A 16,154-nucleotide genomic window follows, 5' to 3' on the forward strand; every position below is an offset into this window, starting at 1 on the left:
CAGAATGTAAGCATGTGTGTATTCTGCAGAAGAACAGCAGCGGTACAGAGAAGTGAGTGTGTGGTGAGAGCACACCAGCCGTAACCACACCAGTAGACAACACTGTTTATCCATATCGACTGTAACAACCATGTATGGACAGGGACTAACCTGCCCAGAAAATTTAAATTGTCAAACTAAAAGTGCCTTAATAATGACAGCTCAGGTGCAGAGGCTCAGGGATGTGGTGGTTTACCCTTGGCAGTCTCAGAGTCCAACCCGTCTCTTCCCCACGTTCACAGTGTAGCTAAGGCACTCCCACTGTGTTCACCATCCTTGACCAGTTCTTAAAAACAGCATGAACACTGACTAGTGAGAATATCCTACATCCCCCAGAATACAAAAATTAAGAATGAGAAGCATTCTATCAAATAAACAGAGGCAAGAAGTGACAATTTAACCGCAATTCTGATCAGACTCTGAAGTTTCACAAGTAGTCATCCATATGCTACAAATGTAAACAATGTGTTCATGTCCCTCTTCACATAGTCACACTACTTTGTTAGGGCCTAAACATTATGGTTCACCTGCTCTACCAAACTAAGAAAAGTCAAGAACATAACTGGTCAAGCATTCTTTACTTCAAGATGACTAGGTGTCCTCAGCCTACGATAGTGCTAACGCCAGGGACCTGCTCTTTTTGCACATATGCTGAGGAAGCCCAGGGCAATCACTGGTCATGGGAGGTCTGCTGATTGAAGATTATATGCTAATTCTTAAGAATTTTTCAAAAATGTACTCATCCTTGAGAAGAAAGTGAGTTTATACACATGTACAAGATGCACTGTATATTTTTGTTACTAAATGTCAAAATAAGAAATATGCTAGTTTCTTGACTTAAAAAATACAAAAATATTATATGTCAATATAAACAACTTCCCTTAATACTTATTCCAAATTGGGGCAAGAAATAATAGACAGACACTAAGATATTTAAATACATGAAAACAGCACCATTAACAAGGTACTATATGGCCCTCTAGTGTTCAATGAAGAAACTTTAATGATTACATGTTTCACTGCAAAAATCACTTTCTACAACTTACTAAGGACACTGCTAAATCTATTAATTGTAGACGTCTTAAAAACTAAACATTCCTATCTCTTTTGTAGGTTTTCATTATTGCACTGTCTTTTGAATTACTATCCATATGCTGAAAATGCAATAAAGGAATTCTAAAGTTCTAAACATGGGAAGGCAGAGCAGAAGCAAAATGCTCAACACTGTTCCAAACAAAATCCCAGCAGTTACTCTGCAGACACTGACAAATGCTCCAACATTTAAATGTTACGGTAGAGACTTCAAAGGGCCCATATAATACTGAAGAACAACCTGGAAAGATTGACGCTAACCTATCCTGAAGTCTTTTAACAAAGTTACAGCCATCAAGAGAGCAATTAGGGAACAGATAGCACAACAGGACTGAGGACCCAGAAATGGACCAACATAAATGCAGTCAACAGATCTTTGACAGAGATACAAAGAAAATATAATAGAGAAAAGTTAGTCTCCTGTAGATGGTACCACAGCACCTGAACCATCAGCATCAACATCATCACTGAGACCTTACACTCTTTCAAAAATTATCTTAAAGCAGACTGCAAACACACAAGAAAAAAACCTAAGCAGATAACCTTGACTGTAGTTACAACATGAAAGGCATTGTCTATGAAAGAAGTAATAGAGAAGATGCACATCATTAAAATTAAGCAGGTTCTCTGAAATATTCTATGAATAGAATAAGACACACCACAAACAAGCCAAAAATACTTGTAAAATATTAACAACTTTTATTTTTAAAAAATCCATAAAACTCTTAAAAACAACATTGCTAAGAAAACAGCCTAATTTAAAAATGAGCAAAAGATGTGGATACCTCACTAAAGAAGATGCACATATGTATGTACCCGACTGGAGACGTGCACATGCCCACAGTGGACAGCAACACAGCCCAAGCAGCCCAAGCCCATAGCCCTGAGGATGCCAAGCCCCAGGAAGGACAGAGCAGTTGCTGACAGTGAGAAGAACGCAAAAATAGCACAGGCAAGAGAAGACACCCTGGCAGGTTCTCACGAAAGGAAATATACAACTACACTACTCCTTGTCTGCAGCTCACGGTTGCCAAAGTCTGGGAAACCAAAATATTCCCCATTGGTGGATGGATAGATAAACAGACAACAAAATATTATTCAACAGTAAAAAGTGAACTTTCAGGCCATGAAAATACACTAAAGAAACTTAATGGTACTAGCAAGGCAAGCTAAAAGGACTACAAACTATATGATTCCAATTATATGGCACTTGAGAAATAGGAATGTTGTGGAAATAGCGAAGAGACTGGTGGGCCTGGGGTTGGGTGGATGGAGACTGAATCGGCTGATCTTGAGGATTTTTAGGACAATGGAAACTATTTTATATAATACCACACTGGTAAATACATCATTACACATTTATTCAAACCCACAGAATACATAGCACCAGGAGTGAAACCCGGCGTAAGTGTGGCCTCTGCCTTATCATTTGTAAAGCATCTACCATCCTGGTGAGGGGCTTATTGTGGGGTATGGTATGTGTGGATGGAGACAGGAAGCATACAGGAGCCTCTGTGTTACCACTCAATTTTGCTATTACCTTGAAAATAAAAAGGTTGTTAATTTTTAAAAGTTATAAAGAATGGCTAATGTAGGAAAGCCCCACCCCATCCACTGTCCCAAAAAAGCCATTTCACAAGTCTGGAGAATCAGTTGTTAACTCAAGGACAGACTTCTTTTTGAGTGTATGCCATTTCTTCCTCTAAGGTTAGAGGACTGAAGGGCCAGGGTGAGTGCACAGATGTAACATGAGGTAAAAGTAAGTAGGAAGAATTTATGCTAATGGGCATAATTTCAGTTGGGTAAGGAAGGGGCCAATTGTTTAAATAATCAATTGTTTAAACAGGCTATCAAATTAACTATGTCACCAACACAGTAATTCAGGGACCTAGGGGATCCTCAGGCCTGCGCTATGAAACTGTGTATTTAAACTTGCCACAGTGGGGTGACACTGAGGACCTGAAAGCAGATGTTAAGGTTTATGGTCATTCCACAGTCTGCAGATCCCAAAGCTGGAAATACTGCTTCACTGGGTATTTCTATTTTCAGGGAGAACAACCTGGGCTGAAGTGAAATCTCAGCTCAATACCATCTCTGCTACCAACCTGAGGACAACTGAATTCCTGCTCATAAGTCATCTTAGACACGAGGCTGGCAACGACGAGACTCAGCAAGGACATCCACATAAGGAATCTATTAGTACCCCAGAAATGTGTTCAATAAATGACTTATCCTTATTTGCTTGTTTAATTGAGACAGGGTTTTTCCTATGTTCCCCAGCCTGGTATTAAACTTAGGAGCTCAAATGATCCTTGGGAAGAAAATACAAAGTAGCTGGGACAAAAGCAATGTGCCACAGACATGGCTACATATCACTACTATGGCTATCACCATTACGTAGTCCATCTTCTACTGCACTGCTGAGGACCAGAATAAGGACAAAAGATGGTGTGGTCAACTGCCCTTCAGCATTAGCATGCTGAAAAAAAGGGCATGCCATTTCAAAAGCAACTTATCCAGAAGAAAAATAAACAACAACGAAAACAAACAAACCAAAAAAAGGACATTGATTCACAGAATACAACAAATACATTCCTTATAACAGCAGTCTTCTATAGAAGACTACAGAGACTGTCAGTACTCTAGATGGAAACACAATGACCAGAAAGAAAGAGGTCAGTTGGTGCTATTTTGTTTTTTGCTATTTTATTGGGTTCTTTTATCTCTACCTCCCTTCCAACCCTTATTCCACCCTAACCTCTTCCAACCCTAATCACTATATAGGAGAAAAAGTTAGAGGGGGAAAGGGTGAAGACCTCTTTCAGCCAACAAAATAGACTACTTCCTGGTGACTAGGGATGCTGGATTTTGGGGGCAAGTCCAATTTTCATCGGCAAGATTTCTCCAACTTCTCTTCAAACTACAACAATATCAACCAGGAGCAGGAGAAGGAGCAGCAGCCTTCTTGGGGATCTGGCATTTATACCTTCTCTAGAGTCCCCAGAATTAAGCTATCTGTAGCTGGTAAAAAACACGGCCCTGGTAGTGCACAAGGCAAATCATAATCACCTGCTGTGAAGCAGCCTCTCATCCCACACCTGGGATTAAAACAAAAACATAGTCACACAACATAATTGAATTTTTTTAAAATAAATCAAAATTCTCACTACAGAGGTTAACATAAAGAACTGTTAAACATAAAGCTGAGTGATGACCTTACATTTGGAGCTGATGAGCCCAGTCTCCTCGTCAGTTTCCATTACAGAGTAACTTATAGTAACAGGTCTAGATAAATGGAGAGTCAGAAGCAGGGAAGGAAAAGGAGAGTACTGTTGCCTTCCTGCTAAAGCATTGGGCACCTCAGAATTATTTTAAAAACAGGATTCTCAAACTGTGTCCCCTCCACCCTCCCTCAATGAAAGTTATTTATGTTTCATGGTATAATACTTGGAATGAGAATGAGCCCCACTAGTTCATATATTTGTATGCTTGGTCCTGTTTTATAAAACTGTTTGAGAAAGATTAGGAGGTGTGCCCTTGTTGGAGAAATGAATCATGGGATGTGGGGGTGGGGTGAGGGTTCAAAGCACACACCACCAGACCTAGTCTTTTGTGCTTGAGGGTCAGATGTGAGCTCTCAGCTACTTGTCCAGTGCTATGCCTGCCTGTCTGCCTGCTACCACACTCTCTCCCATGATGTAAGCAAGTCCCCAACTGAATGCTTTCATTCATAAGTTGCCTTGGTTATAGTATCTCTTTACAACAATAGAAATGTGACACATGGAAAGCCAAAAGCTTTTAGGGCCACACTAAAGAATTTGTTCATGAAACTACATACTAAAAAATGTTTCAGCTTAAGAAATGGCTCAGGAGTTAAAGCACCTTCTGTTCTGCCAAGGATCCTGAGTACTATTCCCAGAATCCCCATCAGGCACCAAGGGCCATCTTAACTCCAGCTTCAGAGGATCTAGTACCTGTTCTAAGTTCTAAAGTACCCACATATACATGAAGTACACACAAGCATAAATGAAATAGAGCCCCATGCTAGCCAAACTCATCAAGCAATGGAGTCAGCTGACCTAGCTAGAATTTGCCAGAGCTCCAAGTGTGTCTGGGATGTGGAATCTGATCAAGGCCAGACAGCAAAGCACCCACCCTTCCCACTACACAAGCGAGTGACATTTTCTAGTCTCACTTCTCTCCCTCCTTTAAGGGCATGTGCCAGTTCTTGGGAAGAAAACCTTTTTCTCTGACCCTCTATTATGCATTAGAAAAGCTACACAAAAGCCTAGGTAAAATAAGTGGTTCCTAGCAGTTACATCTATATTTTCTGATACTAACAAATGCCTGCTATGATACTTAAGAATACTGAAGTTATATATCAAAACTAAAATGAAATTCATCCTGAAGACTGCATGCTTATCCGACATACCATCTTCCTTACCACCAACAAAATAGCATTAAAAAGACTGCCCTTGTAATTATACATATAAAGTGATCTGCCTCAAAAACATCTTGAAATAACTCTGCTTGGTATTAATACATATCTTAGAAGTATATCATTTATACTCAATGATATCATTTGTACTCAAGTTTTTAAATTCCCCATTCTGTTTTTGTTTTTGAGACACGGTCTCATCAAGTAGCTATGGCTGGCCTAGAGAAATGCCTGCCTCTGCTTCTCAAGTGCTAAGGTAACATGTTCTATAGGGAAAATATCTTTAGTTTACAGAGAAAGCTCTTAATTAAGATATTGTTTTCACTACATTCAGTGAATGGAATATAGATTAAAAATAATCTGATTCACATATATATATATTGAGCAAATATAGTTTCAAACAATGTTAAATATTTTTAAAACTGTATTGAGAGAAAATAATTAGAAATTTACCACAATTTGACATTTACTTTATCAAGGATTACAGAGCATATAAGCAGAAACTTTACAGTTAAAGTTTGGAAAAAGTACAGATGCATTAAAAAAATTCTACTCCAAGTAACAGTTTATAGCCTGATGACTGACAAGATCTGCAACACTTTGATTAAAGCTTATTTTCTTTTTACTGAAGCCCAGTTTATAAGTTCAACTACTTGAATGCATTTTGCTAAAGTATTAACCTATTTTCTGCTTATTTCTCCATAACTTTTGTATGTTAGCAGTGACATAATGACTGAACACTGAAAATCACAAAAAGATATACGTGTTATAGAGAATGAATTGTATTTTAAGGGAGAGATACAGACAAACCCAGGTCACAGGCCTATGGGAACACACTAGCCTCGTTTCTCATCATGCTACCTACTTCATATATTTGATTTTACTTAATCCTTGGAAAACTTCTGAAAAAAGGTAATCATTGTACAGATAAAGAAAAGTTCAATAAGGCTATCACACATGGTCGTATAGTCAGTGAAAGAGTCAAGAGTCCACGTTCAGGCACCACAAGCTACAGTTCCCCGTGTTTAGGGAACCTACCTCATCCTTCACAGCCTGCCTTTTCCTTGTCCCCAGATTCTGAATCAAGTTAAGCAGTCCTCACCATGTTTCCATTTCTTCTCATTTACAAGGAAAGGACACAGCCACTCACAGGGCTGTGCATACTAGGGCTGTGTTATATAAGACAACTGCTCTCTGGACATACCTAGACCTAATACAACTTGGGAGTTTAAGAGTTATGGACAAAACTAAGCCATGGACTTTCTGAGGAGAACATCATTCTCTAGAGTGTAACTTAGCTTCCCTTTAAGTTTCAGCTGTTGGTCACATTATTATATAGAGTTTTCTGGTAGTTCCAGCTCCAGTAGAGCCCCCACAAAGCTGTTTACTTTAAGCTTATGGTATAAAGCCCTTCTCTCTGGTCACCATGACTATAGGCACTTGCAACTAGACCCTGCTCATCCTCTACTGTTTAGAGCTCAAAGACACAATGTATTCTCTATCTACTTTGCATATGTATTCATGTGTATGCCTGTGTATAGGGAGTTCTTCCTAGAAGCAAATGGATAAAAACCATCACTAGAAAGAATCTAATAATTAGAGATAAAGAATGCAGTTACTACAGAAATGACTTCTCAAACATGCTTGTTTTCATGAAAAAAATCAAGAGGATAAAGACCTGATCTCTGTAGTTCCATTTGCTTTTCCTGTTAGCTGATAAAGATAAAGCAGAAGCAAACGTTAATAATCTGTATTTTAGATTATCACATACCAAAGATTCAATATGATCTGAGAATCTCTTGAGAAAATAATTTAGGAAAAAAAAAGATATAGTAAGCTGGCACAGTTAAACCTGCAAACGCAAACACTCATAACTGGCAAAGCAAACTGACTCTAGAACTTGGGGAAGACTTGTCACACAGAGAAAAACAGCTAGTATAGAATAGACTCTAGAGCCTCCAATTCCTTTTTTCATGATCCTTCCTTCCTCTTACAACTTAGGTCTTGTGGCCTCATATCTTCAATAAAGTCATATTAACACCACCAGAAAAGCAGCTGAGTTCTCAGGGGGTTCATTATCAAACTTGGAAACTCTACTGTACTGTGTGTTACATTCTACCATAGGGGGCAGCATAGCACACGGAAAGAGAAAGGGTTCTTAGAAACTGGGCAGATCAAAAATAAAATCTTGTTACTCAGAACATGCACAGGTCTGTGCCAGATGGGGTCCCAGCACTGAGAGGAAAAGTAGACAGAGCCCCATTGCAAACCTAGAAGCTATTTGCAATTGATAATTACTTTGTTCCAACAGAGTCTCACTGAGGAAACAAACCACTCTTAAGGGTTGGTCCAGTGCCCAGCAGTAGATGATCAATACAAACAAACTCCATGGCATCCATGGAGGTTCTCTGTCTCACACTGTTTTGTCAAAGCTTCTTCTTTTTGACCCTACAGACCCTAAGCATATATACTATGGCTTCCAGGCCTTTGTTTTTATGGACTCCTATGTGTATAAGCATTTATGTCTCTACATCTGTATGTGTTACTCATGCTTTGGCTCTTTTGCTTCTGTTTGTTTGCCAGTTATATCTATTCTTATTCATTTGGATTTGTTTTATCATGGTCTATTATTTTTCTTTAGTACAGTCTGCCTTGAACTGGCCACTGTTCATACTCAGCACTTAAGGGTGCCCACCTCACTGTTAGGTCAGTGGAGTGTACAGACAGGAAGGGAGGTGAGAAGGATCTTGGAGAAGTTGGGGGAGGGGAAGCATAATCAGAATATATTGTATTTAAAATAACTATTCTCAAGAAAAGAAAAATAGAAAAACATCTAAACATGAGAAAGAAAGTGTGGTGTGGAGTGAACCATTGGGCTCTCTATAACCTGTTTACTTATCTATCCAGGAATGTGTAAACAGTTTGTGTTTAATAAGCAGCAATTATTGACTACTATTAGCCTTGACATTTAATAGTAATAGTAGAAATCCCAATCTGTTTATCTAGTACCTAATATACTCTATACTGCTTACTGTATATTCCCTTAAGAACAAAACTTAATGGCCCCAAGAGGAAACATGGCTTTCTTATAAAGAACAGAGACTGTTCCCTATAACTAAGAGTTAGTCCAAATGGGTCTGTCAGTCACCTGGACAGAAAGCACCTCAAAAAACCTGTCAAGAGTTCAGAAATTTTAAGAACTAGTACAAGTCTGCCTTGAACTGGCCACTGTTCATACTCAGCACTTAAGGGTGCCCACCTCACTGTTAGGTCAAAACTGCTGTCCGTCTTCTCTACACTCACAAAAAAGGAAAGCTCAATGACCAAGGCAGGAAGCTGTCCTTCGTCTGGACAGTCTCCATTGTGTTCTGTAGAGTAAACCAATGCAACAGAGAACACACGCTCTTTCTCAGTAATGCAGAAATGCTGCAGAATGACACACTAAGTGGAGCTACAGTCAGGATTGCTGGAGACTTCTACAGGGACATTTTTAAAGCAAACTGAGAACGTAGAAGACGTTTTCTTCCTCTCAAAGATAAAAGTCTTCTGAACAGCCCATCCCAGACTCACACCCACTCTACAGCCCAGGCCAGCCTGAAATCTACAACAATCTTCCTGCCTTAAGTGTTGAGGCCACCACACCTGCCTCTCAAGTAGGATTTCCATCTCAGCCCCTACTCTTCTCTAAGGTCCAACGTTAGGGACTGAAATGAAACTGCAGCCTAGGATACTGTACAATTCTGGTTTTTTATAATGATCAAGGATGTAAAGGCCTCCAAAATAAAATACTGAATTAGTATAAATTTCTTCTTATTAATAGATTTCGATATGTGAAGTCTTCTTAATACAGCTACAGGTAACTTTAAAAACATCTTTTAAGCAGTTGAGAGAATGTCTTGCCTTGAATTCATGATCTTCCTGCCTGCCCTCCAGAGTGCTAGAGGATTTTCTAAACTGCTGTTACAGAAATAAAAAGAAGAGCAAAACACTAAGAGTCAGCTCAGATCAAAACCCTCCATTTTGAGAAAGTTAAATGGGAGAGAATCATGACCTGATGCCATTTGCTTCCTAAGTCATGCCAACAAGTAAATAAAATAATGTGACCGGGCTCTGGAAATTAGAGGTAGAAACGTTCTCTGAGACAGTTTGTTTTACAACCAAAAACAAAACTGATTCAGCAAATTGAATTTTAAGCCAACTGTATTAGATACTATGGTCCAAGTCAAACCATATTGAAAGAGATACAGTTAAATTTACAGGTATTTACAGAGTAAGTCCAATGATTCATTGCTAAATTTAAAAATCAGCAAATGAGTAAAGGGATGTCTGATGTGGACTGTTTGTTTTTATGTGTGTAGAACAAGTGACCTGGTACTCCATGCAATCCCTAGAACAGGTTAACTGAAGGCTAGTCTACTTAGACATCCATGAGCCACAGTTAACTTTTGAACAACAACACAGAACTATTTGCTATGACTTCCACTAACTTACCCATTAGAGTTAACGATGGTGAAACGACAGACAGTGACTACATTAGCTACTTTGCAAACAAGATTCTTCATTACTTAATTTACACACATCATGTTTCACACCAACCCTGAACACTCACCCAAACCACTCTGGCAGCAAATGTGAAGCTGGTGGTTTTGTTTTATGGTAAACAACCTCAATCCACACCCCCCAGTTTTGCAATGAAGTTGACTTCTTATTAGTATCTGTATTTCTAACACTAATGCCTCTAACAAACTAAAACTGACTTAGTAAAGTTGTTCTGCATGTGAAGATTGCAAGGATGGCTTCACTATAACTGAACTAGCGAGGCAGCACACCAGCTGGAAGGAGACTAAAGGTACTACTCACTTTTGTTGTCTTTGTATAGAATGGAGAGGAGAGCTGGTGAACGGGCAGGTCCGAGACACTACTGCAGTTTGTGACATTGCTATTGTGCGTATGTTCATCTTCTCTGCTACTGTCATCAGACGGATCAAAATCATCACTCTCCTGGTCCATCTCCTCCTCCTCTTCCTCCTCCTCCTCCTCCTCCTCCTGTTCCCCAGCATGCTCTTCCTCTTCCTCTTGCTCTTCCTGGTTTCCCGAAGAGTCCTCATCTACTGAAATAAAGCGGTTATTATTTTCCTCCACTTGTCCTTGCTGGGAATCGTTCTGGTCTCCAGGCCTAGGGTCTGCACCCACAAGTTCACCATTCCGCGCAGTGTGCTCCTCCTCAGGATGTCTCGATTGCTGCTGTGGATCCTCTTCAACCACGCGGTTCATCTGTTCCTCATCAGCCTGGCTTGAGGAAGCATTCCCTCTCAGAGAGCCTCCAGTTCGTCGTCTTTTGCTGCCCACAGAGAGCAGTTCCTGATTCATTTCCAAAAGCCAGCTTGCTACTTCTTGGACCTTGGCTAGACTATCAGAAGATGCAAAGGTTTTCACATTCTGTAGGAGGAAAAGGGGGATAAACAAGATTTGTACAATCTTTGTTACTGTCTATTTTCGTGTCATTTGCCTATAGTCTAAGTATATAATTAAAGATCCACACACTCGTTAGTAACAAATAAGTTTTAAATTAAGTAAGTTATAATTTTTTTCAAAAAAAAATCATACTAAAGACTTTTAACTACCTTTTCTCATAAATCTCTGAAAGCTTGGTGGTTTAGTTGCTTGGCTCAATAAGATATAACTTAGCCAATAAAATAATTCCTATATAAATCATTCACTAACTATTAAACATAGACAAACAACAACAACAAAGCCACCTATAAAGTGTCCAGCAAGGTTCAGGGATGTTGACGTAAGTCCCCTTCAAGGAGCTTTATTATCCTGGCAATCTCCCAAGCTTCCTGCACCATAAAACCTTACCTTCAGATAAGAAGCAGAATCGCTGTAATTTTTATCTTCTACAATGAATATAAATCAATTAACAACAAATCTAAATATTGTAGGTAAAAACACGCAAAAGTCCATACTCTGTGACCCAGTAGCTCCAGTTGTGGTAGCCTATCCTAAGGATCTGAAAATAGGAAAGGGAACATTACACAGAAGAGGCTCACTGATGGAAAGGGGGTGGGGAGAATGAGAATAAAATCCAGATGTTTAGTATACAAGATACAAGAGCCCATGAGTGGGGCTGGAGAGATGGATCAGCAGTTAAGAGCACTGGCTGTTCTTCCAAAGGACACAGGTTCAATTCCTAGCACCTGTATGGAGGTTAACAACCATCTGTAACTCCAGTTACAGAGAATCTGACACCTTCTTCTGGTCAGGCATATACAGACATATATAGAAACAAAAATACCCACATACATAAATTAATGAACTAGTTAATCAATTAATTTACAAGAAAAGAGTCCATTAGCTAGAATTTGTAGCCAAGACATGCTGTTACATTTTAAAAGCATTATGAAGATTGGGTGTTTATGGAGGCTTTCAACTTATTTTTCAAAACTTACATACTGAAAATGTTTTTTCTGTGTGCTAGCATATGGTCTAATATTTCATGTTACATTTTTCAGTCTGTGTATTTTTTAATTAGATATTTTCTTTATATACATTTCAAATTTCAAATGCTATCCCGAAAGTTCTCTATACCCTCCCCTGCCCTGCTCCCCTACCCACCCACTCCCACTTCTTGGCCCTGGCGTTCCCCTGTACTGGGGCATATAAAGTTTGCAATACCAAGGGGCCTCTCTTTCCAATGATGGCCAACTAGGCCATCTTCTGCTACATATGAAGCTAGAGACACAAGCTCTGGGTGTACTGGTTAGTTCATATTGTTGTTACACCTATAGGGTTGCAGATCCCTTCAGCTCCTGGGTGCTTTCTCTAGCTTCTCTATTGGTGGCCCTGTGTTCCATCCTATAGATGACTGTGGGCATCCACTTCAGTATTTGCCAGGCACTGGCATAGCCTCATACAAGACAGCTATACCAGGGTTCAGTCTGTGTATTATAGAGAACGTTCTTTGCTGATATTTGACCATGTTCAAGTTTTCCTAAAATAATTTCAACACATTACATACATTTTTTAAAAAGCACCTAGAACTTGAAACTTGATGCAAAAAGGTTAATAATCTCCCAAGAATACACATTTTGTTTTACAAACCAATTCTGAACACTTCAGAGAAAGATTTGTATGAATCAGAACACTTATATAAAACACAAACAAACACACAGTATCCTATTGTTTTTAAATTGAAATTTTCAACTTTAACATTTTTAAATGCTCTACTATTTCATAGCAGAAGTACATGATGTCAATATTTATCATGTACAAAACTTATGTTTTTACCAATATCTAATGAGACTTAGCTAGACTTTAGAAAAATGAAATCTGACAGCTAATGTATTTTTAACACTACAATTTTCAAAATACTGAACTATTTCTTCCACAACTGGACATGCTGAGACTGTAAATGATACTGACAAAACCGTACAACTTTCAAACTAGAAATGTTTCTAACTAAACACTAGACAACTGAGGCTCAAAGAATTACACTTGCTAAGGATGCTGCCTTCAAAAACAGCCCGGGTTTAAGAACTTGTAACTGCATCTTCTTGTGCCTCAGTCTCCAGGAAGCACATGATAAAACCCTGACAATCGTATGTGCTAACACTTATATTGCCTGTTCTAACAGCAGAATCAATGCAGTGTTCATACATTATTATTCTAAAACAAGAACCTCCTTCAAACCCACATTAATATTCTGGAGAGAAGGATTTACAATTGTTTCTTTACCTAATCCCAAGTCTCACCAAGAATAAATTATAAAACAAATTCTAGCCAGGCAGTTGTGGTACACTCCTTTAATCCTAGTACTTGGGAGGCAGGGGCAGGTGGATCTCTTGAGTGTGAGGCCAACCTGGTCTACAAAGCTGAGTTCTAGGACAGCTAAGGCTACACAGAGAAACCCTGTCTCAAAGTCCCCTAAAACAAAACAAACAACAGCAAATCTAACACATGTTTCTGCTTGTGTCAAGCCTTTCTGACCAGAACGCACAGTAAAATAGGATTTCACATTCAAGGCTACAAGGAAATATTAAGCGTAACTGAAACAGTAGTTTCAGATGGAGTGGGGATAATAAAACATTCACGGCCGGGCGTGGTGGCGCACGCCTTTAATCCCAGCACTCGGGAGGCAGAGGCAGGTGGATTTCTGAGTTCGAGGCCAGCCTGGTCTACAAAGTGAGTGCCAGGACAGCCAGGGCTACACCGAGAAACCCTGTCTCGAAAAAACCAAAAAAATAAATAAATAAATAAATAAATAAATAAATAAATAAATAAAACATTCACAATACCTAAAATCTCTATAGGTCACCACCATTAATTAAATATAGTTAGTTCTCTTAGTCGTGATCAGTATGTTTGGTGAAATTGGTTTACCCACTGAATTAGTAAATCCCGAGCCACTGCTCTTGAAGAAAAATGCATCTAGACCACAACACTGTTGATCTACACTGAACTCATGCCCAAAGAATATAACTCAGGTCTGAACGAGACTTAGCTAAACTGCAATATTTTCTTCATATGGCAGTATCAAAGCATTTTGGAACTTACAAATTTTAGAGGGCAATTTGGTTGTATGGCTGGGGATTTTTTAAACAACATAATCAACAACAAAAAGAAAACAAATATGGGCAAGTATTTCAGTATAGACATGAAGAGGACACTTGTTTATGGTGTGGAGCTGAAACAAGAAGGTAAAGCATTGCTCATTAACACATGCATGCCAATTGGGTCCAGTTTTTTGGGGAGGGGGGAGACCTGTACATGTCCACAAATAACTGCCAAAAGGTCACAGGTAGGATCATAATATGGCTCAGTGGGTAAAGTGCTTGCTTCACAAGTATAAGGATCTCAGGTCAGATCGCCAGCACCCATGTAAAACTATAGCATTCCAATCCAAGTCTATGAGCCCAGTGCTGGGCAGGGGAGCAATGGTATTTGTTAGCCTGCCAATCTAGAGCACCCGGTTTTCTGAGAGACGCTGTTGCAAAATATAAGTTGTAGAGCAATAGAGGAAGACACCCAGCATCAACTTCAGGACTCTGCATAGCACACAAACCTGCACAAACATACATACACTCTCCCACTAGTCCACTAAAATCAGTAAAAGCCCCTGCACTAAGCTCCCCTCTCCCCTTGCCCTGCCTCTTCCCATAGTACTAAATAAATAGAAGCACTAGAATAAGCCGTGCTGCATAAGAAGAGCCTATGGATCCACAAGCCCACATTTGTATGTATGGCCTTCCCCCACTAGATGTAAGGCCATATCAGAAAGGCACTGTCCTTTCTTACTATGTCATCCCAGCACCACAAAGATAAATGCATTCTAAACTCTCAAATTTATTTATAAATTATATTTAGTTTTTTATAAAGCATAAAATCATGAAATATTTTTCCTCTTTAGCAAACAGTTTAATAGCTCATACCTGTAATCCTAGAACTCAGAAACTTATGAATTTAAGACCAGCCTATTACTCTGATACCTAAACCACAGAAAGATCCAACAAAGATAAGAGAACTTCAGAGCAATTTCTCTTATGAATATAGATGCAAAAATACTCAATAAAATTCTCGCTAACCGAATCCAAGAACACGTTAAAGCAATCATTCATCCTGACCAAGTAGGTTTTATTCCAAGGATGCAGGGATGGTTTAATATATGGAAATCCATCAACGTAATCCATTATATAAACAAACTCAAAGACAAAAACCACATGATCATCTCGTTAGATGCAGAAAAAGCATTCGACAAGATCCAACACCCATTCACGATAAAAGTCTTGGAAAGATCAGGAATTCAGGCCCATACCTAAACATGATAAAAGCAATCTACAGCAAAGCAGTAGCCAACATCAAAGTAAATGGTGAGAAGCTGGAAGCAATCCCACTAAAATCAGGGACTAGACAAGGCTGCCCACTTTCTGCCTACCTATTCAACATAGTACATAAAGTCCTAGCCAGAGCAATTCAACAACAAAAGGAGATCAAGGGGATACAAATTGGAAAAGATGAAGTCAAAATATCACTTTTTGCAGAAGATATGATGGTATATATAAGTGACCCTAAAAATTCCACCAGAGAACTCCTAAACCTGATAAACAGCTTCGGTGAAGTAGCTGGATATAAAATTAACTCAAACAAGTCAATGGCCTTTCTCTACATAAAGAATAAACAGGCTGAGAAAGAAATTAGGGAAACAACACCCTTCTCAATAGTCACAAATAGTATAAAATACCTTGGCGTGACTCTAACTAAGGAAGTGAAAGATCTGTATGACAAGAACTTCAAGTCTCTGAAGAAAGAAATTAAAGAAGATCTCAGAAGATGGAAAGATCTCCCATGCTCATGGATTGGCAGGATCAACATTGTAAAAATGGCTATCTTGCCAAAAGCAATCTACAGATTCAATGCAATCCCCATCAAAATTCCAACTCAATTCTTCAACGAATTAGAAAGAGCAATCTGCAAATTCATCTGGAATAACAAAAAACCTAGGATAGCAAAAACTCTTCTCAAGGATAAAAGTACCTCTGGTGGAATCACCATGCCTGACCTAAAGCTTTACTACAGAGCAATTGTG

General features: G+C 39.0%; 1 protein-coding gene across 5 annotated transcripts in view; it reads right to left on the minus strand.

The window, feature by feature from the left end:
• The window catches only part of Fbxw7 (F-box and WD repeat domain containing 7), a 161,775-nt gene that overhangs the window by 63,683 nt on the left and 81,938 nt on the right, over positions 1-16,154 (minus strand). For all 5 annotated transcript variants that reach the window (XM_029475516.1, XM_021158294.2, XM_029475514.1 and 2 more), the window contains one exon: positions 10,430-11,008. In XM_029475516.1, coding sequence (XP_029331376.1) covers positions 10,430-10,939 — 510 coding nt within the window. In that variant the 5' untranslated portion in view covers positions 10,940-11,008. The remainder of the gene's footprint in view (positions 1-10,429; positions 11,009-16,154) is intronic.

The sequence above is a fragment of the Mus caroli genome, unplaced genomic scaffold (genome assembly GCF_978045245.1).
Source record: "Mus caroli unplaced genomic scaffold, Mus_caroli_1 scaffold_3, whole genome shotgun sequence".
Lineage (NCBI taxonomy): Eukaryota > Metazoa > Chordata > Mammalia > Rodentia > Muridae > Mus > Mus caroli.